Source organism: Macaca mulatta, chromosome 7, assembly GCF_049350105.2.
Source record: "Macaca mulatta isolate MMU2019108-1 chromosome 7, T2T-MMU8v2.0, whole genome shotgun sequence".
Classification (NCBI taxonomy): Eukaryota; Metazoa; Chordata; class Mammalia; order Primates; family Cercopithecidae; genus Macaca; species Macaca mulatta.
The window spans coordinates 167,300,569-167,328,501 of NC_133412.1; the positions used below are offsets into that span (position 1 = coordinate 167,300,569).

The 27,933-nt window shown below is 49.6% G+C and overlaps 2 protein-coding genes across 2 annotated transcripts in view; one reads left to right on the plus strand and one right to left on the minus strand.

Moving 5' to 3' along the window:
- OTUB2 (OTU deubiquitinase, ubiquitin aldehyde binding 2) overlaps window positions 1-13,735 on the plus strand; it is a 98,657-nt gene extending 84,922 nt beyond the window's left edge. Inside the window, exons 3-7 of the mRNA XM_001095170.5 lie at window positions 2,257-2,352; window positions 3,844-3,962; window positions 8,781-8,865; window positions 9,416-9,610; window positions 10,546-13,735. Coding sequence (XP_001095170.1) covers window positions 2,257-2,352; window positions 3,844-3,962; window positions 8,781-8,865; window positions 9,416-9,610; window positions 10,546-10,752 — 702 coding nt within the window. The 3' untranslated portion in view covers window positions 10,753-13,735. The remainder of the gene's footprint in view (window positions 1-2,256; window positions 2,353-3,843; window positions 3,963-8,780; window positions 8,866-9,415; window positions 9,611-10,545) is intronic.
- A 2,000-nt stretch (window positions 13,736-15,735) lies between these two features.
- The window catches only part of DDX24 (DEAD-box helicase 24), a 29,780-nt gene continuing 17,582 nt past the window's right edge, over window positions 15,736-27,933 (minus strand). Inside the window, exons 3-9 of the mRNA XM_015144415.3 lie at window positions 27,276-27,800; window positions 26,107-26,260; window positions 25,223-25,738; window positions 22,927-23,002; window positions 19,817-20,005; window positions 17,810-17,939; window positions 15,736-16,278 (exon numbers count right to left, since the gene is read on the minus strand). Coding sequence (XP_014999901.3) covers window positions 16,010-16,278; window positions 17,810-17,939; window positions 19,817-20,005; window positions 22,927-23,002; window positions 25,223-25,738; window positions 26,107-26,260; window positions 27,276-27,800 — 1,859 coding nt within the window. The 3' untranslated portion in view covers window positions 15,736-16,009. The remainder of the gene's footprint in view (window positions 16,279-17,809; window positions 17,940-19,816; window positions 20,006-22,926; window positions 23,003-25,222; window positions 25,739-26,106; window positions 26,261-27,275; window positions 27,801-27,933) is intronic.

Consider the following 27,933-nt stretch of genomic DNA (forward strand, 5'->3'; position numbering starts at 1 on the left):
CCCGCACTATGATGTCAGGGCAGAAGGAAGGAAGGAGTCTGGGGCTGGATTAATTTAGCAAACAAGGGTGGGTACAGCATGGAAGCTTCTAGAAGCAAAATCCAGAATCCCTTCTTCCAACCCCCCAAGTGTTTGCAGGCCCTGTTTCCACTTTCGGAAGCATTCTTCATCCAGTTCTTTTTTTTTTTTTTTTTTGACAGAGTCTTGCTCTGTTGCCCAGGAGTGCAGTGGTGCGATCTTGCCTCACTGCAACCTCTGCCTCCCAGGTTTCAGAAATTCTCTACCTCAGCCTCCTGAATAGCTGGGATTACAGGCACGTGCCACCACACCCAGCTAATTTTTTTTGTATTTTTAGTAGACACGAGGTTTCGCCATCTTAGCCAGGCTGGTCTTGAACTCCTGATCTCGTGACCCACCCACCTCAGCCTCCCAAAGTGCTGGGATTACAGGCATGAGCCACCGCGCCCGGCCAGCCCATCCAGTTCTTTAGGACAATGGATTCATCCTCTGTTTTTAAGCTTTCTTCTGGGAAGTTGCCCTGAATCCCATGTTTGGGGGAGATCATGTTTGGTGCCACCAGAAAGGGAGAAACGGAATAAAGTGTAAGTTCAAGGGAGAGCCCAGGACCGACTCAGATGAGGTGAGGAGATCAGGGAGGCTTCATGGAGGAGGTAGCTTTTATTCATTTGTTTGAAGAATATCTCACCCCCTGCTCTGTGCCAGGCCCTTGGTGAATGGAAGATGGCAGACAGTATGACAAGCTGTCATCCAGGCCCCCTAAAAACACCCCTGCCCAGTCCCAGCTTCGCCCCTGACCTGATACTGGATGCAGGGTCAGGGCCAGATGGAAGTTTGCAGTCTGTCCCATGTGGAGGCAGGAGCAACAAAAGTCATTGAGGCCTCATTATCCAATCTCATGGTCCAGCTTTCTGCTTCTGTGTGCTGAGCTTTGGAAAAAGCTAATCATCCAAAATCCAGATCTATTTCTTCAGGTGAAGAAAGGGGTTTGTAGCGTCAGAGGACTCCTATCTGAGCAGGATGGTATTGGGTTAAGATCATTATCTAGTCAGCGATGAGGCTGAGAGGCTACCAGGGAAGGCCACTGTGGCCAATGTGACATGAAAAAGGCCAGTTACAACTGCATGTCAACAATGATGGTGATAAATGGATGGAAAACTAGATTTCTATTTACAAAAATCCCAATTAACAGTGACCATCCACAGTACTCTATTGCATAAAAATGGTCTCCTCTGGTTGTGTGCAGCAGCCAGCCTCACTTGTTTTAAGCTATAAACTGTAAGTGGCTTTAACACCATTTCTCTCACAGTATGTTCATGCCGCAATCAAAGCGGCTTTGGGTGGGTTGGAGGCTAGAGATGCAGCTCTCGCTTGTTTGAGCCCTGCTGACAAGATAGCACAAGGCAGAGACCAGGCCCACGGGGAGCTGGCTGCTAGAACGAGGTGTCTCCTGCAGTTTCCTTCACCCCGAAGCTTCCTTTTGCAGTTGCCTCCTCCCGGCCCGCCAATTTCTTCGCAGGCCTGGAGAGACCCTGCCTGTAGGAGGCTTGTCTTCTGGGTTGGAATTGACCTAGACCTAGAGCTGGGTTGTAGTATAAACTTTCTCCGCTAGGTGGTGCATGAAGATGCCCTCCCGCCCTGTGCTCCCTGAGCTCAATCTCTTGACACCTTCCCTGGCATCTCCGTGTACCAGTGCCACACAGTGCGGCCTCTTCTGGTGACCTTATCACCCCCTATCTTGATTGTTTTTCTCTGTAGACTGTGAGCCTTGTGGGTGGGGGAGTGCTAGACGTTCCTCCTTCTGTATTTCCAGCATGTGACACAGTGCTGGGCATGTGGATGTTCAGGAATTGTTGGATGAATCAAAGAATGAATGAATGAACGCATGAATGAGAGAGGAGGGACGGAAGGAGACAAAGGGCCTTATCCTCAAGCCTGAAGGCTCATTAGGTTCGAGGTACACATTCTGTGAAATGAATCAGGCTTCAATAACAAGATGAGTTTCCTTATAACCAGGGCTATCTCTTCACGATGGCCCTGACCCTGACGATCCCTGTCCTAGAAATGTGGCGATCCCAACAGGCGTCTAGGATGTTGGTAACATACTCCCAGCAAGAGAAGGTAGGAAGGTCCCATTCATTGTTGTCTGTAACTGGCAGTTCAGAGGCCACCAGCTTGCGGAGTCCCATCCGTTGCTTTTGAAATTGTCACAGTATTTCTTCCTTCCCTATCTTCCAGAGTGAAACATCTTTCAACCTAATATCAGAAAAATGTGACATTCTATCCATTCTTCGGGACCATCCTGAAAACAGGATTTACCGGAGGAAAATCGAGGTGAGGCAGAGGGCAGGGAGAAAAGCATCCTAAAATAAGCAGGCTGGAGTTGGGAGTGTAAAGGTGATGCCTCTTTGAAGGCCAATAGTTTGGGCCAGGTTCCTGGGCAAATGAAAGGATTCCTAGGATATTTCGATGTTGGACATTTGCCTTAGCAATACATCCTTTCATTCCAAAAAAAAAAAAAAAAAAGGATTTTTTGTTTAAAAGTTTAGCACTATCCTAATGTTTTATTTACTCACTGAGACTTCACTACAACTCTGTGAGGTAAGTACTTTTATTATGCCCATTTTACAGCTGAGGAAACTGAGGCACAGAAATTAAATTGTGGCCATTTAGCTCATGAGTGGCCAAGCTGGGATTTAAATCCAGGCAGCCGAGTCTCAAGCCACATTCGTAACTGCTGTGCCAGGAGACCTCTTGGAGGGAAAGTGTACTCCAGTGAGGCTAAAGGGATTTGTGGGAAGGCTGCAGGGATCGCTCACGGAGCGGTGACCCGTGGGTAGCCGGAGGAGCTGGGTACCCACTCTGTCCCTCTGGCAGCAGGCCCCGGCTGCTCTCTGTACTCTGCAGGACTTCCTTTCGCTGCAGGACAGGCTTGCTCTGGCACTGGCCCCACAGGCCCTTCTCTTTGAGTTCCTCTCAGACACGCAGCACCATTGCTGGACTCCGTTACTTATCCTCAGAGACTCTGATGGGTCCAGCTTGGGTCAGATGTCCATCAGCAGCCAGGGGTAGTGGTGTGGGCATCATGTGATCGGAACGCCGCTGCAGGGGCACTTCCAGGACAGGAGCTGGGCTCTGCAGCCCGCTGACTTTCGTGTCCCCCGGAGCCCTCCTGGGAGAAGAGCCAGGGGCTCCAGAGAGTCCCTGCCTCCCCACTGCCAGCTGGCCTCAGGTGGGCCCAAGTCAGCTCTGAGCCTTCTCATGGCTATGGGGGGAACACGAACTCCCAGACCCCTTGAAAACCATCCTCTGCTGTCAAAACACTGCTTATAGTCCCATGAGGCAGGAAAGGGGATTCCAGGCCAGTTCAGAGGGACACCTACTTATTGCTAGGAGTGGAGCTGGAGCCTACCCCTCCCTCCCCTGCTCACACATGCAACCCCCCAACCCCTACTTCTGCCGGCTCCCGATTCTCTGTGCTGCTCCCCCAGGAAGGCTTCCCCAACTTCCAAAAGCCACTGCAATGCCACTGCCCTGTGGCACCCAGCCGTGCACTCCTTCTGTCCTCACAGTGCCACTGTCTAACTATCTATCTTCCCTCCCGGACTGTAGGCTGCCGGGGGGCAGGGACGGACACACAGGACAATGCAGTGTATTTTTATATCAGGGGGATGAACGAGGGTGGGAGGCTGAGGGGATAGCAGCCTGAAGGGAGGGAGCAGGCATTTCCTGGGAGAGATGGGGGGCACCTGGCTAGTCCCAGCACCTAAACCACACAGAGCTATTATTGGTGCAAATGCCCACATTTCTTTCTGTCCCCTTCAGGAACTCAGCAAAAGGTTCACCGCCATCCGCAAGACCAAAGGGGATGGGAACTGCTTCTACAGGGCCTTGGGCTATTCCTACCTGGAGTCCTTGCTGGGGAAGAGCAGGGAGATCTTCAAGTGAGTGCCGGGGCCCCTTGGGCTCTCAAGGCTATGTTCTCTGTGCTAGGTCAGCCCCAAGTCTCTCGGAGGTTTTTGTTACACTCGGGCTGGTTAACCCAGAGAGTGAGCTGAAGGGCTGCCTGGCAGAGGCGTTTGATGTTGGGGGAGCCCAGCTGCCTGCTGTGGTGGAGTTGGAGGCAGCCAAGGGGTGGAGGATGGAATCTGTGGCCTCCCAGATGCTTTCCAGCCTCTGCTTCCACCACAGGCCTGGGTCAGCCCAGGTAAGTCGCGTGGAGCAGGTGCTTCGTGACCCAATCTGAAAAAAGAAAACACAAACAAAAAGAAGCTTTGCCCCGGTGTTCGGCATAATTCCTGTTGACCTTGGTTTGGAGTGTGTGTGACCCAGGCATTCAGCTGTCTGGGCCTGGCCCTGAGGTCATGCTGGAGAAGGTCTGTGTCCAGAGCTGCCCCTATCATCTCGGCTAGTTCAGGGTTTCTCATACCTGAACATTTGTACAAGGCCCCTGATTCTCTAGTCCATAGCAAGATACAAAAAGCAAAGACAAACAAACCCCTGAGACCTGGCTAGGACGCAAATTCCTGTTCAGGGGGAGCAGGGCAGAGCCGGGACTGCTTTCGTCACTGCCTCCCAGGAGATGCTGATGCCGCTGGGCCTCAGACCACGCTTTGAGGAGCAAGGAGCTAAGAGACCCACCTGGCTCTTAACCTTTGGGGGTCTCAGAGCCCTTAGAGGCTTTGGTGAGGGCCGTGGGCCCTCCTCATCTGAGACCCGCACCCAAATGCCCTCTGGAAACAGTACGGGGGGCAGTGGGTCACAGAGCACTTCTTTGGCTAAGGCAGGTTTCTCACCAGCGGCATGACTGATGTTGTGGGCTAGATCATGCTCATGGTGGGGGCTGTCCTATTGTAGGCTCATTAGCAGCATCCCTGGCCCCCACCCATGAGATACTAGTAGTAACCCCTTCCCCAAGTCATGACAATCAAAACTGCCTCCAGACACTGCCAAGAATCTCCTTTCGGCGGAAAAAAAGTTGACCCTATCTGGTTGAGAACTACTAGGTTAAGGCCATCATCTCCTGTTCAAAATATAGATGATCTCAAAGAGGGTAGAAGTTGAGCCATCTATTCCTTGGCTGAACCGTTCAGATTGTTTCCCCAGTGACAGACTGGCAGAGCCCCTTATGATGAAGAGTCAGCTATCTCAAGCCATTCCCCTCCCCAACTTTCTCAGAGCCCTGTGGGAACCAGCGCAGCACAGTGCAGGGATTATGACCCCAACGTCATTTCCCTATGACCCTTGTGCCCTGGAGTTGTGCCACGCAGCAGCCCTGGGCTCTGAGGTCAGACCTCACTCTTTTGCTTACTTGCTGTGCCACCTTGGGCAAGTGACCTGACCTCTCTGGTCCTCAGTTTTCATGTCTGTGGAAGGTGGACATTATAACACACTTCAGGATGCTACTGTGAGGACTCAGTGGGTGATGCTGGTCAAGCCCAATGCCTGCATCTCTCTCTGCACCAGCCCACGTGCTCTGTTCACCTTTCCTCTGTCCTGTCTCCCTGCTCGTCAGCACACACGGGTGCCATGCTCAGACCCTGCTCTAGGCTGTGGAGATACTGCAGTGAACAAGAGAGACAAAAATCCCTGCCTTGTGGGGCTTGCGTCCTAATGGGAGAAGATGGACAGTACATGAGTATCATGTTTGAGGTGTCAGATGGTGATAAGTATTGTGGGAAAAATCAAGCAGGAAGGAGGCCGAGGAGTGCAAGGTCTGGCGTTGTCTGTTTCAAGTAGGGTTGGAGAGGTAAGGGCGGCAGGGCACATAGCACCTCAGGCCTTTCTAAGGACCTTGGCTTTCAGCCTGAAGGACGCGGGAGCCACCGAAGGATTGTGCAGCACGGGGACCTGCCCTGCTGGCTGCTGTGTGCAGGACAGATGGGGGCGGAGACACGGCCAGGGAGATGTGGTTGGCGAGAGATCCAGAGGAGGAGATGGCCGTGGCGTGAGCAGGTGGATGCAGTGGGCATGGCAAGAAGTGGGCAGGTCTAGACACCTGTGGAGGTGGCAAAGACAGGATTCGTGCCTGACTCACATGTTGGACATGGCAGAGTCAAGGATGGTTCCCAGAGATTTGGCCTGAGAGTTAGGATGCAGAAGCCGTTTGCTGCAAGAGAGGGCTGAGGAAGATCAGGAGCTGTGTTTTGCGATGCTGTCTGAAATGTCCAGGAGTCATAGAGTGGGGGTGTCTGGTGGGCACTGGAGGTATGAGGCTGGCGTTCAGCAGGCAAGCCGGGGCACACAGGTGGTAAGTCAAACCACAAGGCTGCATGAGACCACCAGCATTTTCTCTTTCTTTTTTTAAACATTTTCTTTCTCTCTTTATTTTTTCTTAAGAGATGGGTCTTGCTATGTTGCCTAGGCTGGCCTCGAACTCTTGGGCTCAGGCGGTCCTCCCTCCTCAGCCTGCATCTTCTTACACAAAAACCGAGACCATGTCACTCACAGGCTTGAAATATGCTCCTGACCTCTAGGAGCAGTGGAAACCCCTGACACCAAGGCCCTCCACACCAGGCCCCTGCCCCTCCTACCCCATTGCCTGCCCACCCTGAGGTCTAGGCACAAGGACCCATTTATCCCACACATACCAGAGCTTGCAGGCATGACATGCCGCCTGATGCTGCCTTGGCCTAGGTAGCCCTGCCTCTGACCTGGCTGTGGGTTCTTCGGGCCCCAGGCAGGTTGCTTCACTCACTCCTCTGTAGCTCCTTTCCCCAGCTGAACAGTGGCCATAGCCCTGTCATGGACATTAAGTGATTGACTCGTGAGTACTTGGAACACTGACTGGGGTGTTCTGTGCTAGCTCTGATTGTCTGCGTCATGCATCCTCCACAACCTGCTGTCTCCTTGTGTGCAGCGAGCCCAGAGCCACCCAGGCAGACACTTGTTCTCTGCTCAGTGCTGCTGCAGGGCTGGAGCAAGCGTGTTGCAGCAGTATGCTTGTTCCAGCCCTGGATCTGGCATACTTGCTCTAGAAGTATGCAAAGTACTTCTGTGTGCCAGAGGCTTGGAGAACACGTGCTTCCTTTGAGGGCAGCCACTGTTACTACCCCATCTTACAGATGAGCAAACAGAGCCTCATAGAGGTCAAATGACTTGCCAGAGGTCCCACACAGGCTTGTGTGCAGCCCCAGCTGTCTGAACTTGCCCCCCTGCCGAGCCCCAGTGCCATCCTTCCCCACATCCCTGGCTTGCCTCTTGGGGGTGCATGTCCTGGCCTGGGGGCTTGCCCCCTTCTAACAGGGCCTGTGACCGCATGCTGCTTATCTCTGTGTCCCCAGTGCCTGGCACAGAGGGGCCCACAAGTCACTGGCAAGGAAAGAATGTGGAATGAGGCAGAGGTTTGGGGGTGGGAGTAGGGGCAGGAGAGCTGGGAGCAGAGCAGTGCACTTCATGGCCATGCAGGGACAGAGTGGTCCGAAGAGGGTGCGGGCCCTTGGAGCGGCCCTGGAGGACTGCAGCTGCTTCCTGGAGCTGCTTCTAGTACTCTGGCCATGGGCCACCTAGGCCACAGCTGTAGACAGAACGGGGGTGCTGATGAGGGTGGCTCCTGAGCGAGAGGCATTAGTCAGCACTGACCATCAGATCCTTGCCGTGGCCCGGAGGGGAAACCTAGGTAGCAGGTACCATCGCAGTGGAGGCCTCATCCTCCCGGGCAGCCCTCCGTTCGCCCTCAGCACCCCTGCAGTCAAGGCGTCATCACCATCCACACTTGTGCCAAAGGGGAGCCTATGGCCAAAAGCCACAGGGAGACTTGACAGGGCTGGAGGGGACTGCGGCTAGAAGTCAGCACAGGATCCATCCCTCCAATCCAGGCACCTCACTCCGCAATCAGGACAATCTAGTCCTGGCCCAGGCAGGACTCTTAGATATGCCGGGACCAGCCAGGGGCAAGCGGCGTCTAGGCAAACACTCCTACTTCTGAGTTAGGAGACTGGCTTCCCGTCCACACCCACCACCTTCTCCCTCCTCACCACCCCCTGTCCTCCTACAAGGCACTAGGCTTTTCCGGAGCACAGCAACTTCTGAGGTGGCCCAGGCCTCTGTATTCCCTTGTGAAACCTGCCGCCTCTTGGGTCCTGTGAGAGCCTCGTCTCCGTTCCTAGGGAAAGTAAGGGGCTGGAGAACTAGGTGTGGCTTTAGTGTTCTGCGCCTGCCAGCTAGTCACCCAGGGCCGCTCACCTGGTCCTTGTGGGAGGCAGCCCTTCCTCCATACCTCATTGCTGCCACTAAACTTGGAGTGTCCTGGAGCCAGGGCCAGGCCCAGGCCCAGGCCTGGGTTTCTTGCCATGCTCCCTGAGGGTACCAGGACAGGTCCCAGAAAGGGGCTGTGCCATGAGGGGGCCTGCAGTGGGTGCAGAGAGGAACAACCCAGCATGCACAGAGCAAAGGCCTGTGGAGCGGGTCCCCAAGGGTGACTTGGTGCTGGCAGATGCTTAACAGCCGGCTTTGGGCGTGCGGGAGGCCTGGTGTGTGTTGTCAGTTGATTGCTGTGGTGTCAGTATTCAATATTACCATGAGTGAGTCAAGCTGCCCTCATGAGGTCACTGAGTAGGGAGTTGGAAAAGATGCAAAATCACACACGCCCTTGTCATATCGTCTTTCTACCATGCACACACACACAATGCAGCTCAGTCACCAGGGCCCGGGGACTAGAGATGAGGTTGGTGGGCGCAGTGGGTTGAGAGGGGGATGCACAGTTGACAATCACAGCACACTCGCTGTGTTTCCCTGTAAACACTCAGTCTACCCCCCTGTAGGTTCAAAGAACGCGTACTGCAGACCCCAAATGACCTTCTGGCTGCTGGCTTTGAGGAGCACAAGTTCAGAAACTTCTTCAATGCTGTGAGTTCACCTAGTCCCTCCTTCCACACTGGCAGAGCAGACAGGAGCGGGCACTGGTTGGAGCCCCGCACAGCCCACAGCTCTGCTTCTCCGGGCTGGGGAAGGACAGAGGGTTGCTTCCTGCTTGTGGGGGTGTGTGGGCACAGGGAGCCCAGGGCCCTGCCCTCCCTTTGGGAGGAGGCACGTCCTCCACCCTATTCCATCTCCACCTTGTGCCTCCCTATCCAATTAGTGAAGGGGTGGGATCGAGGACTCTGACGCTTGCCACTCTGAGTGTGCATGTGAGAATGCAAACCCAGGTAGTCATGGCAGGGAGACCCAACTGCCGCTCCCTAGACGTGCCTCTGGCCTAGTGTACAAACTACAAAGTCTTGCTAACCCTGGGTTACTTAGCTTAGGCAGAATCTCAGACTGATTTTCTACTTCAACCTGAGAATCTACAAATGAAAATGCACGCGAGGGCTTCACGCAGAGGGAGGGAGCGGAGGGAGAATGCAGAGGGAGGGCTGGGGCTCGCTTGGCCTCCCTAGCTGAGGGCCGGGCGGCGCAGTTTTACAGTGTGGTGGAACTGGTAGAGAAAGACGGCTCAGTGTCCAGCCTGCTGAAGGTGTTCAACGACCAGAGTGCCTCAGACCACATCGTGCAGTTCCTGCGCCTGCTCACATCGGCCTTCATCAGAAACCGAGCAGACTTCTTCCGGCACTTCATTGATGAGGAAATGGACATCAAAGACTTCTGCACTCATGTAGGTGTTGGGGTCTCAGCCCCAGCCCCGGGTTCTGCTCCTGTGGCCCTCTCCCACAGACTGCAGCACCCATCTCTAGCCAAGGGACTTGGGTGTCACGACTGCCCTTGCAATTCAAACAGAGCTAGGTCAGCAAGCTGCAGACAGGTCTCACCTGAGCTGCCTGAGCTGTGTGGCCTGAAGCAAGGCACTTCCCTCCCTGGAGATTTCCCATCTGAAAAATAAGGGATTTGGACTGGCCTGTTTACAAAACCGCAGAGTCACAGTCCAAGAGTTACATTTGCTTGACGTGTTTATGATGCGTGGTATTTACCCGAAAGAATTGCCAATATTTGAAAATTAGGCACTTTTCATAGGAATATTTGGATTTCTGTTGGTAAATCAGAAGATCCAGCCCCCAGGCCCTTGCTCGTGCAGGACAGTATCAGCAGGCACTAAGCAGCAGCTGCCCTCTCTATGTGGGACGCACGCCTGCTTGCCACCGCCTCTGCCTCTTCCATCGTCTCTGCAGCATCCGGACTGGCACCCTTACTCACCAGCCTGGCCTCTGCAAACACTTAAGCTTGAAAGGCACCCCTGGATGTCAGGGTGCCTTTTATCTCTAAGATTCTTTGATGCCCAACCTGAAAAATGTCTGCCCCCTTTCCAGAGCCGTCTAAAGTAGTAGCCTGCTCTCAGGTTTAACAACAAGGTCTAGAATGGAAAAGATCCAGGTTCGATTCTTGCCATTGTAGCGATTTCTAGCTGTGCTGCCTCTCAGTGAGGCTGTTTCCTGTGTGACATGAGAATGTCCATACCCAACTCATGGGAAGTTGTGAAGATGATGTCCCAGCACAGAGGCTGTGACCATGACCCTGAAAGCCAGAGTTGAACTCACTTATCCTCTGCCAGGCCTCCCTCCTAAGCTGGTTTCTTTTCATTTTGGCTCCCTGCAGGAAGTGGAGCCCATGGCCACGGAGTGTGACCACATCCAGATCACGGCATTGTCCCAGGCCCTGAGCATCGCCCTGCAGGTGGAGTACGTGGACGAGATGGATACCGCCCTGAACCACCACGTGTTCCCTGAGGCCGCCACCCCTTCCGTTTACCTGCTCTATAAAACATCCCACTACAACATCCTTTATGCAGCCGATAAACATTGATTAATTTTAGGCCATGCAGTGGAACCTGTCACCTAATGGGACTGCATTCTGAATGGAACATTCCGGCTCTTCAATTTTTTAAGCAATTTAGACTGTAGCAAGAAAATGTGCAGCCTTTTGGGCAAAGCCCCTGGAACGAGGCCTACCCATTATGGACTGTGGTAACTTGGTGGTATTTTTAGTATTTATTTTAATGGAGGATCAAATGCTTTCTAACTGGGCCCCTGACAGTTCCCTGTGAGGCTGGGTGGGTTACCTGCCCTCTCTGGAATTGTTTCTTCAACTGGAGGAGGGTCCTGCCTATGTTGACATTGCATTGTAGAAAAATGGGGCCTCTGGTTTCTCTTTACCAGGGGCAGTGCCTCTCTGCGGGGGAGGAAAAGCTCAAGGTTAGCTGTCTTAATGCAAGTGACTTACCAGGCCTACAGAGTCCAGTCCAGTCATTTGTTGGACTGGGCTCTGGCAGATGGCCTGTTGAGGTCAATTTGAATGTGAGGGCTGCGGTGTGGTTTCAAACATTCATGATGGATGTATTTTCCTACCCCTAACTCAACGAGAAAAAAAAGACTTTCTTTTTTTGCCAAAGTCCAGAAAAGGGCCTTTAGCCTTTAGCAGGAGCTTAAATTGTTGGGGCCCCTCTACCTCTCTCAGGGCCAGAACTGCCTGATTTTTGGTGGATGAGACTTCAGGGTTCTGCTGTCAGCCCCACCTGGACAGAGGCTTACAAGACTAGGGTCTGGAGCAGAATCTGTGTATTTCTGTCTGGGACCAGGAAGCTGCAGCTGTCCCAACATCCCCAGCAAATCCTAGAAGTGGAGTCTGGGTACTTCACGGAGAGAGGTGTCGGCACGCACAGCCGTGGACCCAGCTGAGCAGAGCAGATGCTTTGCAAGCTGCCCCTGGCTGCTTTCTCCCTTTCCCACTTCTGCTCTCTTTATGGACTGGTCAGAGGGTAGGTGGGAAAGAACAGACAAGCCATGTAAGTTGGCAGTGGGGAGATTTCCGCTGTGGAAACTGCCTGGGAATTCAGGCCAGCAGCGTCCTCATTCGGCCACCTGGCTATGCCCCTTAAATAAGCCCCTCACCTTGCTGCCTCAGGACCTTCAAGATTCCATCCGTGGGCTGGCTGGTGCGGCGGCACCAGTGAGGCCCCACACCCTGGCTGGGCGGAGGTGCTGCTAGCAACCTCTCTTTCTCTGTAGGAGGAAATGGAAAATGCAGCGTGTGGAATTGCCCTTTGGGGTCCTTCCTTAATTGAAGGCCACCTTCTCACAGGTTTCATTCTGCAGGGATTTATTGGAATCTATTGGTGCTGCTGCGTGAGTCTGCTGACAACCTGACTACACAAGGACTGGGTAGCAGACTCCTCAGAGTCCTCTTGACACAAATGTCCGATTTGTGTCACTCTTCTGCCTTCGTGAAAAGCCAATAGCACTCTTAGATGTCAGGGGATTTTAGTTCCAAGCAGGGCCCCTGGTTTCCATGCTGCCCTCAGTTGGAGTTTGGATCCAAAGGCTCTGGCTAAGTCATTATGTCACTTTTTCACAGGAATGTAAATTTGGCCATCACCTCTGAATTTGTTCAGTACTCCACCATGGTCTATGAGAAGTACACTGGAAGCGTGGGGGAACACATGACATGATTTGTAAATAGCATCATCTTTGCCAGACAAGTCTCCAGAGGATCCCTGTTTCCCAACTGAAAGGTGTGAACGGACACACACATGGCCTGGATGACACCTTGGCTGTTCTGAGGGGCTGTCAGGTGGGCTCTGGGCCTTCCAGCTAGGCTCTCAAGCACAGCAGAAGCCTCACTGGCTGCTATGTCTCTGTATCTGTGGCTTGTGTGGTAACCTCAGAAGCAGAGCTGTTTGGCAGACTGGCTGGAGAAATTCCCTCTGGGAGACTTGCCTGTGCTGTGCTTCCAGGTCACAGAGCCCCCCAGAAGCTCACAGGGGCCCTCTTCCCAGGAAAGAATCTATTCTATCACTTCAGAATCAGGACACTCAAGCTCTGGCAGAGGCAGGCCAAGTTACTTTCATGGCCTTACCCTCTGCTTTTCCCCTTTTTGCAAAAAACCATCAGCCAAATCCGAACCATTGCCCTTGTTCCCCCGACATTCCCTCTCAGATTTGTCTCAAAGGGAAAACACAGTGGATGAAAAGGTGTGGCAGGCTTTGGCAGCTTATTAAAATCTAGTCATCTGTCGATGTTACCTTGCTTGTCCACAGCAGCCAGTCACCCTGGCAGTCACACTTCCTGGATAATTCTCTACCCTCACCCCACAGAGCCATCTCTCTCCAGACCAAAAGCTGGAAGGAGAGTTGTTTTGGGAGCTTGTTTTTACAACTGCACGTTTATTATGATACTTTCTCTCCAAAGGAAACTTTATAAATCAATGGGAACAATTAGCAACAGAAAGAGCACAGTCCCTGCTTTTGACTGGGTTTCTATTTTAAGCACAAATGAGATCTCTGGAGCCAGAATGCCAGGGTTCAACCCTCAGCATTGCCACTTACTAGCTGTATGATCTTGGCCAAGTAACTTCACCTCCCTGAACCCCAATTCCAAAGTTTGTGAAATGGCGACAATACCTATGTATCACTGGATTATTGGCTAAAATGTAATGAGATTCCTTGTGTGAAAACAGCTATTCTACCTGACACTCATCGTATGGGCTCTACAAAGGGATGTTCCCCAACCTGTTCTTCCTGACAGGAAGCACAGGGCACTGCAGATGGGGCAGCATGTCACCTTGGCAGTGACTCTGTGGCTTCCCAAGCAGGAGTGTCAGGGGAACCATTAGACAGAGTCTAGGAGCCAAATGCATTGCCACCCTGAGCAGACATGGGAGTGGGGAGGGGGCCGTGACTCAGTGAGTGACTTTCAGGGGCCCCAGGCCCTGCGGGATGTAGGCCAAGCCCTACAGCTTCCCTGGGCAGTAAGTAAAAACATTCTCCTAGCATTAAAATGGTTTCCATAACTACTTTTGTCCTGGCTTAATACTGGGTTCCTGGCATGCAGCCAAGAACTCTGCTTTTCCGTGGTGCTTATGTGTTGGGTAGATTAGCTGGGGAGGGATATTCCTTGTTTAATGGCAGATCCAGGACACTCAGGAAGCTCTGCCCATTGACTTCACCTTACCAGGCGAGAGTAGCACTACTTGGAAGGCTGCTCCTGTCTTATAAAGCCTGTCTACTTATTAGCTCCTCCACCGAAAAAAGGAGAAGAATTTGCTGTTAGAAGGCTAGGGCAGGACACCGACAGTCATCAGGGGATCTATGTTTGGCTTGTGACAAGTGGCTTCACTCCCACGGCTCAGGTACTATTGGGGGATATTGAGCCTGCTTCCTAACCCCACTGACCTCCACTGCATCATTTGGAAAAGGGAGTCTCCCTGTCATTCTCTGATAGCTGTCAGTCAGGAGCTGACCTCACAGACAGGGGCACTTTCCCCTCCTATCCAGGTCACTGGTGACACTGGGGGATGGGAGGTCACTCCTTGGCAACACTTCTGAGACTGAAGTAGTTTTCTGAACTTGTCCTGGGCCCAGAAGGAAGATACTAATTCCACCTCTGCCACTTGGCTGCTGTGTGGCGCTGGGCAAGTCTCAATCACTGGGTGTCTATATGCTCAAGTACAAAAAACACTATTAAGACTTATAGATGGGCACAGTAGCTCACACCTGTAATCCCAGCACTTTGGGATGCTGAGGCAGGAGGATCACTTGAGGGCAGGAGTTTTGAGACCAGCCTAAGCAACATAGTGAGACCCCACCTCTACAAAAAAAAAAAAAAAAAAAAAAATCAGCCAGGTATGGTGGTGTGTGCCTGTAGTCCCAGCTACTTGGGAGGCTGAGGCAGGAGGATTGCCTGGGCCCAGGAGTGTGAGGTTGCAGTGAGCTGTGACTGTGCCACTGCACTCCAACCTGGGCAACAGAGCAAGACCCTGTCTCCAAAAAAAAAAAATTATTTCTCAGGACCTTCAAGACTAAATGCTAATTAGATAAAAGTGCCAACCATGAGGCGAGAGAGGCGAGCTACTTAGATCTTGGGGTATCTTGGTCCATTTGTGTATCCTCTTCAATTCCCTAGCACCCCTTGAACTAAACAGCTGTATTGTATTGTGCCCCGATAAATACTTGTTTGGAAGCCAGACAGTTATGCAGAAATCTGTGCTTCTCCCATGGTTGTGGGAGTTGTGGATACTCACCTACACTGATGCAGACAAAGCTGCGGCAGCACCAGGAAGTCCCTAGTTCTCTGGGCACACATTTATACCAGGCTGACCAAGCCTTGAGTTCCTCTTCTCCCAAGGAGCTCAGCTAAGGGAACACAGCACGGCAAGTGCTATGAAGAGGGTAAGCATGGGATACTAAGGGAGCCCCAGGAGAAGCACTGCCCCCACTTAGAGGCTCAGGACTAGAGGATCCATAGCAGTGCTCTGGGATGGAGAAGACCAAAAGGCAATCCAGACCGATGGAAAAGCCTATTCTGCACAAAGGCTCAGGACAAGAGAAGGGGTGCATGGAACTGTGGGCAGGAGCCTGCTCTGTCACAGAGGAGAGGAGTGGAGACAAGGCTGGGGCTAGATCCTGAGGGCTTCACATGTCAGACCTGTGACTGTTACTGTTGACTCTGTGATGTGAGGGAAGCCTGAAGACAGCAACCTCATTCCTGCCCACCTCCCACAGTGGCTCAGACAATAGCCAAGAGTGTGGGAGAGAACTAAGGAGCTATTAGGGTGCTGCTCTGGGTAAAGCAGGAACATGTGCCTCTTGAACATTCCAGCCTCTTGCTCCATCCACACTGTCCGATCTTGGCCTGCAGCCAGAGGCCTGACACTATTCCTGTCTTTTCAAGGGCTTAGCACTGTGCTGGCCCAGGAGAATCATCAAATTAATAATGAAACAAACGACACCACGCCCCCAACCATCTTCTAGCTAAAAAAAAAAAAAAAAAAAATTCAGGATGACACAATGGCTCCGACCATTGTTTTTAATTTATGAAATCAAGTTGAACACACAAGAAGCCTATAAACACTGCAATACAGAAAAATTAAGCTGCTGCATAGAATTCTTACTCCAAAACAATGCAAATCTGCATGAGGTCTCTCCCGCTATGGGTGTGAGTAGAAGAGAGGGAGACATTTTTACCTGGGGTTGATGGTGGAGTGAAACACAAGGGTGGGAGAGGTTTTGCAAATAGCCAGAGAACAGAGAGCAATGTGCAGTCACTAACACACTTGACCAGGGCAGTTAATTTGCACTTGTACTTGGCTGTGGCTGTTCCGGCTGCGGCTCCTTTGGCTTCTTTGTCTTCTTCTGCTGCTTGGAGAGACAGCTTAAAGCAGACTCGCTCTTACTTGGGGCAGACACAAGCAGGGGCGGCTTGCCAGACTGAGTGGGATACTTGGTTTTCTGGCTCTCCGTAAACAGCGGCTGGGAGAGCAGGTGGCGCAGCTCCTTCTTCAGAACCTTCATCTGCTTTTGTCTCCGACGCTCTTCTTGCTGGTCAGCTTTTCCTCCTTGAAACACAATACAAAAAAGATCCTATTTACTATGGTTTGTAGAAACATTTTGTTTCCCTTGATGGATAACACAATGAAAAATGTTTTAGAACTACTTTAGGGAGGCAGGGTTCAAAAGTTCTCTGAAGAAGCCAGTGGTGGCTTGGCAGGGGCTGTAAATGGATAACATCTAACCATCTGCGGGGGATACGCAGGACCGCTCTGTCCTTTTACTTCATAAAAATCCTCCAAGGCTGGAATTATGTTTATAGATGAGGCAATGCAGGCTTAGAGAAGTCACCTGGCTCACATCACAGAGCCAGCCATCAGACAGAGCCCAGAACCCAAGTCTCCTGACTGAAGATCACTTTTCTTCCTATGACCCACCCACTTACTGCCCACCTAGGGTTTGGTGACTTCACAACTACAACCACCCACTGCCCCCCGCCCCCCGCCCCCCAGGAGACACTGAATGCTTCCTTGTAGCCCAGCTGTCCTGTGCCTTGCCACCAGTGCTGTGACTGCACATGGAGAGGCTGGAAGAGCCAAAGGGTTCCACCTCAGCCTGTCTTTAGGAAGGGAAGCCGGGCCCAAGCCCCAACCCTGAGCCACCAGGAGGACCAGCTCACTGTCATCAAGCCCACTGGTTTGGCTCCTGGCTTCCATGCTGAGCAGACAGCAGTTAGTCTGTCTCTGAATTTGCTGACTTGGGCACCGAGGTGTCAACATCTCTGCTGAGCCGCATCCCTGGTGGTGTGGAAGGAGCATGCAGTTCTAGATTTGGTTCTACCACTTCTTAAGACTCAGGAGCTTTCTCGAGCAGGGACCGAGCAGACTCATCCCTGAAGCCTCAGCCTCTGGTCACATACAGTGTAGCAGCTCAGGAAATGCCTTGTGACAGAGCTGTTGCCCTGCAAAAAGTGCCTCTGCTGTGAGTATCTAGTTCCCATATGTAAAAGGAGAGTAATTCCTGCTGTGTTCATGTCATGAGAGTGGAGAAGATCAAATGAGATAATGGCATGGAAGTGCTTTGTCAGCTTGGAAGGCAGGTGTAGTAGGAACCATAATGACAAGTAACTTAAAATGTAATACTTTCTATTTGCCAGGCAATACCACAAGCACTTAACATTTTTTAACTCAATCAGTCTTCACAACAATCCCATGAAGTAGGTAGTTGACTACTTCCATTTTATGGCGGAGAAAACTGAGACACAACAGAGGTTAAATAACTTGACTCAGTAACATAGTTGAGGCAATGAGCCGGCATTCTAACACAGGCAGCCTGGCCAGAAAGCCTGCTCCCTTCCTCACTGTACTCCACTGCCTGTCCATGTAAGAGGAGGCAGCTAAGGGCACAAGACAGAGACAGAGGAAACAAAGACTGACAGAGGCCAGTAGGCTCATCTGGGACTAGGGCCTGTTAGCAAAGAGGGGGAAGGACGTCTTGCTGATTCTGACAAGATCCACAGTAGTAGAGATGGTTCCAACAAGGCAAAAGTTAAAGAGAGATTTCAACTTCCTTAATTCCCAATCCCGCCCAAGGGCTTACCCTTATACATGTCTTCTTCCAGCTCAATCTCCAGGGCAGCTGCTGCCTGCTCAATCCAAGAGTTGTGCAGGCAAGCCTGGAAGTTCCGATACTCAGATTTCTCAATCTGTCGAGCTAAACGGATTCGCTCCTGGGGGGAAGTAACAGAAAATATTCACCTGAAACAGAGTTCAGGCCTCTGGGAAGCAAAGCCTCACTTGAGTTGTGTTTGTGTGTTTAAGGCAGGTATCACTCTGCTGCCCAGGCTGGAGAGCAGTGGCACGATCATGGCTCACTGCAGCCTCAACCTCCTTGGATCAAGCGATCTCCCACCTCAGCCTCCCAAGCAGCTGGGAGGCACCACCATGCCTAGCTATTTTCTTTTATTTTTTTTATTTTTATTTTTTGTAAAGACAGGGTCTCACTGTGTTGTCTAGGCTGGTCTTGAACTCCTGGGCTCAAGTGATCTTTCCACCTCAGCCTCCCAAAGTGCTGGGATTACAGGCGTGAGCCACCATGCCCAGCAAGTAGTGTTTTTAAAAAGCTCTTGAGCCAGGCACGGTGGCTCACACCTGTAATCCCAGCACTTTGGGAGGCCAAGGCGGGCAGATCACCTGAGGTCAGGAGTTTGAGACCAGCCTGACCAACATGGAGAAACCCTATCTCTACTAAAAATACAAAAAAAATACAAAATTAGCTTGGCATGGTGGCACATGCCTGTAATCCCAGCTACTCGGGAGGCTGAGGCAGGAGAATCGCTTGAACTTGGGAGGCGAAGGTTGTGGTGAGCCGAGATTGTGCCATTGCACTCCAGCCTGGGCAACATGAGTGAAGCTCTGTCTCAAATAATAATAATAATAATAAATAAACACATAAATAAATAAAAAGCTCTTGAGATCAGTGGTGAGATGCAGTTCAGTTCCTATTGAAACGCATTTGTTTTGTTTCCTGATAAAAACCCAGTGGGCAACCATTACCCGTCTGTGTGTACACATCTAAACACAACCGACAGCTTTTCCAACAATCAACCTCAACAGCCACATCCTTTGAAAACCCTTACTGGTTCGACTGCCAACCTATAGGTAACCCAAGTGAACTCTTTACACAGATGCCACAGCTCGCTTCCACAGCTGAGCTAAGATAAAACATTTCAACTCTCCCTCTAGGGGGTTTTGGGGCTGCACTGCAGAGGCAAAATGAGAAGGATCTTGTGATGTGATCAAAGGAATCACGGGGAGCCTGGGTGGCTCCTATTCCTCCTTACTAATGGGAATTCTCTCTGATTTCCACTTTTCCAGCCTTATCTCCACCCTATTTCCCCAAATAGCTAATATTCCTTTTGAGCCAGAGAAGCCAACATTCCTTGAACTGTGCCATGCTTTTGCTCCCTCAATTCCTGGAATTCCACCTCCTCTGTACCCTTCCACATCTTTGCCAGCAGGAAGCTGGGACAGAACCTCTTCTCCTCCCAATGTAACCATATGCCCAGTAATTCCACACTGCTCCATTGTACCTGAACTTTATTCACAGCTGGCAAACCTCTGAGAAGGAGAACTCACCCCACTTTGGTCACTAATACAGTGTCCCACGGTAAGCAGCACCTACTTGGGGAATACTTGCTGAGTTAAAACCCAAAAGACAGACTTTACTGGAACCTGCTCCAGGGATGTGCCAAACCTGTAGCATCTGCCTCAGCAAGAAATGCTAACCACACTGTCTACAACCCTCTGACAGGATATCCAGGCAGCCATGACCACTGCACTGTCCGGTGAGCAGGGGGGACTTCAGGGCCAGACAAGGAAGAAATGGTTCAGGGAGAAAATGCCTCACACCTTCAGTCACTCCCCTTTTCTCTCTTTTCCCAGGTATGTTGCTCTCAATCCTTTCTACAAGTCTCCTTGTTCAGCTGTTGGCAGAACCATTCCTTAGTTTTCAAGGGTTTTGCTGCCAGAGTCCCACAGCAAGGTGCTCTGCAAGGGAGCAGCCCAATCCCTTCATTAACACTGGGGTTTTAACTTTGCTTTCTACCTTGACCACGTCCATGTATTTTGTCTGCACAGGGAATAGCGGGATGTCCTCATCTTTCTTGAGGGTTTTGTAAATCTTCTTAAAGTTGATCACATCCTCAGGCCCAATGAGCATCAGGCTGAGACCTTCATTGGCAGCTCGAGCAGTTCGACCACTTCGGTGGACATAAATCTCCGAGGTACGTGGGACCTGCCACAGGAAGAACTGGGAGATCAATACATGGCCACTGCCAAACACTGGTCCTCTCCTCAGGGCCACATCTCCAAACCGGACCCTCCTACCTCCCAGCCAGGCAGGTAGAAACTTCTGCAGCATTGTAGAGCAACCTAGCCCTCCTCTCTTAGTCCCACATTCAAAATGTTCCCAGGTTTAGCCCATTCACTGTGTAGGCTCTCCCCTCCCATGCCCCTCAACCTAGTTCAGGTCCTCAAGACCATGTAGCCAGACCACAGCAGTCACTTCTTATCCAGGATTTAAGCAGCCCAGCTCCACAAACCATGTTAATCCCTGGGTTACATGGTCTCTACTCCTATATATATATTATCCATAGATAATGTGGCATGGTTGCTGACACACCCACTGAGCCCCGGCACACACCATTAATCAAGCACAACAGTCTTCTCCACTGGGCCCAGATAACAACTAGGTATCCTTTTCAATATAGTACTTTAAGCAGCCACTATGAACTGTTCATAAGAGCTCTAGAAATGAGATTTGCCATTCTTTACTTATAGGATAAAGGCCCAACTCTTCAACCTGATACTCAGGGCCTTTAGTGACTTGCCTCCAACTTACCCCTCCAGCCTCAGCAACTATTCCTTTCCCAACACATCCCCTCTTTTCACTCTGAGCCAAGTGCCCCTGAACACTGCCCATTTCTTTGCTCCTTCCTTTAATGCCTCTACATGTCCAAATCCTCTCCACCCTTAAATGCCAGGCATCTTTTAAAAAGTACTTTCCAACCTCCCGAACTAGAAGTTACCTCTCTTCCACTGTATTTGGTAATTTTCTAATACCTTCTGCCTTAAATTATGGCTGTGGTCATCTCACCTCCTCTGCTGGATCCAATACTTCTTAGGGGCTGGGACTGTATTTGATTCATCTTGACTCCACAAAGGTTGACCCAACTCCTTCCCCAAAAAAGGGAAGACTACAGAGATTTGCTAAACCAAAATTAGCACCTGTGATACAGTGAAATATGTTTTTGCTCTTCATCCTGTTTCCTGGCAAAGGAATCTCAAAAGTAATGTCTTTTTGTAAGCTAATGACAAACTATTGACTGATGGCTGATAGCCCCCTAGGTAGTTTCAGGATGGGGGCTGGTCACCAGAAAGGCCGGGATTAGAAGGTTGGGACTTTCAGTGCTACTACCCAAAGGCCAATGGTTTAATTAATCATCTTACCCAATGAAGTCTCCATAAATATCCCAAAAGGACAGAGTTTGGAGAACTTTTGAATAAGCTGAATATGTGGACATTCCTGGAGGGTGGTGTACCCAGGAGGGGCATGGCAACTCCATGCTCCTTCCCCTATACCTCAGCCTATACATCTCCCCATCTATATTCTTTCTTTTTTTTTTTTTTTTTTTTGAGACAGAGTCTCACTCTGTCGCCCAGGCTGGAGTGCAGTGGCCGGATCTCAGCTCACTGCAAGCTCCGCCTCCCGGGTTCACGCCATTCTCCTGCCTCAGCCTCCCGAGTAGCTGGGACTACAGGCGCCCGCTACCTCGCCCGGCTAGTTTTTTGTATTTTTTTTTTAGTAGAGACGGGGTTTCACCGTGTTAGCCAGGATGGTCTTGATCTTGTGACCTCGTGATCCGCCTGTCTCGGCCTCCCAAAGTGCTGGGATTACAGGCTTGAGCCACCGCGCCCGGCCTCTAATATCCTCTATAATAAACTGGTAATGTGTTTTAGTTCTGAGAGCTGCTGTAGCAAATTAATTGAACCCAAAGAGGGGGGTCAAGGGAACCCCAACTTGAAGCTGGTTGGTCAGAAGTTCCAGAGGCCCCAACTGATAGACTGGTCACGGGGAGGAGGGACATCTTGTGGGATCTGAGGCCATCTCCAGGAAGACAGCATCAGAAAATGAAACTAAATAAGAGGACACCCAGCTGGAGGCTGCAGCTTGATATATGGTGAAAAATGCCCACACGTTTGGTTACAGAAGTCTTCTGTGTTGATTGTTGTTGTGAAGTGAGAGAATGGGAAAAAGCACTTTGAGTTTGTTGTTTCACTGAAACAGCAGCCTAAAAGATTTTTAAAAGCACAAAGAGGAATTAAAGAGAAAAAATAATAATGCCATAACAGCTACCATTTATTGAGTACTTACACTGTGCTACTGGCTTCATGAGCATCAGCTCAATTTAATTCTCAGGATAACCCTATGGGATAGCTAGCATTGTTACTTCCAGTTTACAAACGATGACACTGAAACCAGAGGTACTAAATAACTTGCCTAACGCTAACCAACTATGAAGCAGCAGACTGGGGATTCAAAGCCTGGCAGGCTGGTTCCGGTGCCCACACTCCTAACCACAGCTTTATGCTGATATTCACTAGATGCACAAACTAATATTACTGCTACTATCAATGGCAGTTAACATGAGTAAGTGCTTACAATGTGCCAGGTGGCTTCTTAAGCTCTTTATACTCAGTAACTTATTTTGCCTCAATAAGAACCCTAAGAAGCAGGTACTCACTGCCATTTAACACATGAGAAAACTGAGATACAGAGAGATTACATGACTTGTTCAAGGTTACACAGCTGGGATTTGAGCCCAGAGAGATCTAAACTACCACACTCTTCTATTCATACTTCTCTACATCAGGGTAACCAATTACAAGCTTAACTTATGCCCATTTCACAGAAAAAACTAAGACTCTAACCTGACAATATCAAGTAGCTTGGAGAGAAGGGTTGCTTGACATCAGACAAAGCAAAGTTTTCTGGAGACCAAATCTCAGCAGTGTTCCAAAAGTGGGAGTAGTGGGCTGGTATTCTCTGATGCAAGAGCCTTGGAACCAACAATTCCTCCTCCCTCCCCCAACCTTTGCCTTAAAATTTCCCGATTCAATGCAGGCAGATGCCTATACATTTTCAGATGCCCCTACCTGGTAATGGATGACATGCTGGACTTTAGGAATATCCAGACCCCGAGCTGCCACATCTGTTGCCAAGAGAACACAGCTGGGGTAGAGAGAGAAAGCTTATTAATAATAACTAACAGCTATCTTTAATCAAATTCTTACCAACTGCTGAGCATCCTAAACATTACAGTCCTTACCAATACTCTGTAAGATATCACTTCTATACCCTTTTGCAAAAAAACTGAGGCTCTTAGAGATTAACTTCCCAAGGTATGTACATGGCTATTCAGTTGTGGAGTCTGGATCCAAATTTGGGACTCACTGACCCCAACTAACATGCCATACTCTGCAATGATAAAAAAAAAACTCCCTCCAGTGAGTTAAATGAGGCCATACATATTCTGGGTCAGTGACCTCCTATCCTATCACCCTCTCACTTCCTCCCAATGGCACAGACTTCCTTGTTCTTCCCCAAACAAACCAAGCATGCTCTCACCTCCAAGCCTTTGCACTTGCTACTCCTTAGGCCTTAAAGGGTCTTGCCTCAAATATCCATATGACTCACTTTATTACTTTCTTCAGCTCTCTGCTCAATTTTCACTTCATCAGAGAAGCCTCCCTGACCACACATACCCAATCTCTTTTCTCCAACCCTTGCTCGACTTACTTCTTAGGATCACTTGGTACACTGTAGACTTACTTTGCAATTTATTATCTCCCTCTACTAGAATGTAAGCTCCATGAGAGCAAGGACTTTGCATTACTCACTGCTGTATAACCACCACATAGAAACAACATCTGGTTCATTGTAATCACTTGATAAATGTGTTGGATGATGTTTCTCAATGTGTGGTTCATGGAAAGTCAAAAGTACTTGAGGTGCTTCAAAACATAAGATTCTGGCCCTTCAGGATCCTCACTCCCTGCATTTCTGAGCTGAGGCCGGGAAACGCAATGCAAATCCTAGTTTGTAAAACATTAAACTACTGCTCTGGGTCAAGATCAGCAAACTTTTTCTGTAAAGAGCCAGAGAGCATTTCCAGCTTTGTGAAAAACATAGTCTCCATGGCAACTATTCAACTCTGTCGCAAAAGTAGATACTGACAATACATAAATGGGTTTTGCTGTGTTCCAGTAAAACATCTACTAAAAAACAGGCGGCAGCCAGGTGTGATGGCATTCATTGGCAGTCCTAGCTACTTAGGATGCTAAGGTGGGATTGTTTGAGCCCGTGAGTTCAAGTCTAACCTGGGCAACACAGCAAGACCCCATCTCAAAAAGGAAAAAAAAAAGGCAGCAAGGAAGATTTGGCACGAGGGCTATAGTTTGCCAAGCCTTGTTCTAAGCTAATCTCAGTAAACCACTGATACTACTTACCAATTTTTTAAAACAAGTAAATCAAACACTTGTTCTAAAAACTAACTACTCTGTGACCTGACAAAACACTAGCAAAGGACACTTTATAGTCTGCCTCAACTTCCCAGGCCCTCATCTTGACAATCTGGACCCCATTCCCTGAGCATCAGCCTGGTCCAAAGGCAGATGGACAAAGACAACAGGAATAAGACACAGCATGGGCTCTGAGGTCCAACAGGCTTGTCTAAGGCCTAGTTCTACCACTTCCAGGCAGAGAAACCTTGGGCAGACTGATCGGCTTTTCTAGACCTCATTTCTTCATCTATAAATGAGAATAGTGATAATGGTAATAAGTAGTAATAGAAGAAGAAATTATTAAAGCTAACATTTAGCAATATACATATACTATATGCTAGAGACTGTTCTAAATACTTTACACGCATGAATTTACAATCACTTAATCCTCATAACAACCCTATAATGGGTTCTATTATTATCCCAAAAATGAGAAAATTAAATTACAGAGAAGTTAAATAACTTGACCACCTAAGGAGTGACACAACTAGGATTTGATTTCAGGCATTCTGGTTCCAGGATCTGTGCTCTTAACCATGAATCTATTCTGCTTCCTCTTAAGGATGTTAGGAGAGTAACTGAATGTGATTCTGAATCTAAAGTGCCAGCATAGGACCTAATCTATTGTCTATATATTCAATATTATGTATTGTCACCCATATTCATTAGTATTGAAGCTTCTGTATGGCATTTAACAGCAACCAAATCCACTAAAAGAGTAACCTTGCCAAATGCTGTGCAAAAAAAAAAAAAAAAAAAAAGGCTACCTACTACTGAGATAAGGCCCCTATGACAGAAGTTGGCTTTTCTACCATTTCCCCACCATCCTGACCCCTTTTACCCCAGTAACTAACTAGAGGTTAAGCCTCTGGGGACAGTCCTAACTTACTCTTCCAGACGGGCAAACTGCTCCAGGTTTCTGAGCCTCTGCTTCTGGTGCATACAGGCATGTAGGGTCAAGGGCATGATATCAAGGACTTTAAGGAGCCCAGAGAGGCGTTTGATGCAGGAGATGCTGTTGGCAAACACTAAGCTGCGGCCTGGATACTGCATCAGGAAGTAGTACAAGTAGAAGTCTTTCTCATCAGTCTCACAATGGATCTTGGTCTCTGTTAGCGTCTCCACCGTGGCCTCATTCCTTGTGAGGTCAATGACCTTGGGCTTGCCCCTCATGCCAATTTTCTGCATAAGAAGGTCAAGTTTGGCTGTTTTGTCCATTTTCTTGGTGTGCTTCTTATGAAGGATTCGAGCAGGTGCCTGATGCACCAGGGTGAGCGTGGCAGAAAAAACAAGCGTTTGTCTCTTTGGGTTGTATTGGGAGTCATTGAGCATCTCTAGCAGCTGTGAGAGCTCAGCAAAATGACCTTTCTCAACCATCCGGTCAGCCTCATCCACCACCAGGCACCTGCAGATCCAGAGAGACCCATATCATCAGTCAGTAGCAGGTTAAGAGGAATCATCTACAGCACATCCTACTCTCAACACACACACACACAGACACACACACACACACACACAGACACACACAGACACACACACACACACACACACACACACACACACACCCCCCCCCCCCCCCCCCCCCCACTACCACCACCACATCGGGGCCTCAACTACTCTCCCTCATGCACTCTTGGCTTTCTAAAGGCCAGGGTCTGGATGATACCACACCATGGCATTCTGCAATGGGAAGAAGGCATTGCCCACACCATGTCACCTGAAGCTCATTTCAGAAAAGGCAGTGAGGGGGAAAAGAGAAGTACCAACTATTACCTGAGCTGCCGAAGGTTCCTCAAATGATAATGCTTTTCTTTAATTAATTCCCACAGCCGGCCTGGAGTGGCAACCACAATCTCAGGACGACGGCTCAGCATCCTCTGCTGTTTCTGCGTGGACATTCCACCAACCAAAATAGCAGTTTTAATTCCTATGGGACAGAAAACATAAGGGACACTCATTCAATCTGGGTGATCATTTTCTTACATGGCTGACACAGGCACCCCAGATTACCAGAGACAGTCATCAGCACAGTGTAATGCTCTAGAGCATTGCTAAAAGAGCAGGCCTGGCCAGACTGTTGGTGCCACTCCTACAGGGCTTACTAAGTCTTCTGTGATCTGGGCCCTACTTCTTCAACCTCATTTCTTTCCTGCTCCCTCCCCTCCAACCACACCAAAGAGGATGAATTTGAAACCAGGTATGCTTACCTCCAAAGCTCTGGGAAAACTGAGCACTGGTGCACCATAATGCTGGGGGGAATATGAGCTGCAGCTGTGCTATACCTCTCTTATTTCCCTCAATTAGAATTATTCTGAAAGGTCCTCTAATGCCCTGTTGTTTTCTTCTCTGATGGAGAAGTTCTCATAGTATCATGCAGGTAAAGGGCTTAGCAATAGTAACAATTTGGTAATTAACTGCTTCTATTATAAAATTAAAATTCCCAGAGTGAAGACCTTCCCCGAGTGAATTCCCTAAGAGAATTAAATCCTAACTGCTTATAGCAGGGATCAGCCAACTTTTTCTGAAAGGGTCACTAGTAAACATTACTGGCCTCATAGGCCAGATGGTCTCCGTCACAACTATTAACTCTATTCAACTTCACCTTTGTAGTACAAAACTAACCATAGACAATATAAAACCAAATAGGTGTGGGTGTATTCCAGTAAAACTTTATTTACAAAACCAGACAGTTTGCTAATCCCTGCCCTGAGCATCTACTGTATCCAATAAATTTCCTATGCATCTACAATGGCACCAACTATGTATTATCCTTGAGGGAACTGAAAAAATGTCACTCAATCAATTTTCTCTAGGGCTTAATTGTCTGGCTCACAGATGAGAATGGCTTACCCTAGAGGGCAGGAGCCACAGTTCATTCATCTTTACCAATGAGCATTTGGGATTTGCCTAGAAAGGATTTATTAAATGGAACTAAACCTCACCTGTAAACCTGGCCACAGCATCAATGTGCTGTTTGACCTGGACAGCCAGCTCTCGAGTGGGAGTCAGAACCAGTCCAAGCAGAGGACGCTTTGGATATGCCTTACAGGTGGCGCTTTTGTCATCCAACTCTTGTTTTAGATTTCCAATCTGCTCTTTATCAAGATTTTCCTCCTCATTCTCATTCTGTTTGGGAACAGGCTTCTCCCTGATCAGGGAAGAAGGCCCTTCACCAGCATCATCGTCACCAAAGAGCAATGCCTGGTCTGAGCCAGTGCCTCCAGTCTTGGCTCTGGCCTCAGCTGCAGTATCACTGGGCAGTGCTTCACTCTCAATTATAGTATCATCAGGCAATGCTCCAGACTCAGCTTCAGCCTTGCCTGGTGATCCAGTCTCAGCTCCGGCCTCAGTTCTGGTCTCTCCAGGTGATGCGTCAGTGTTACTTGGAGGAGGGGCAGCATTCCTCTTCTGCCACTGCAATACTGCATGAATCACTGGGATGGCAAAGGCAAGAGTTTTCCCACTTCCTTAAAAGTAAAAAACAAAACAAAATAAAAACAGTGTGAATCAACAGATGAACATACTTTAGTCTGGAATTCATTCTTTTGCACAGAATAAGGTAGCCAAGTGCCACCCTGACTGACCCAAAGCTCCTCCACT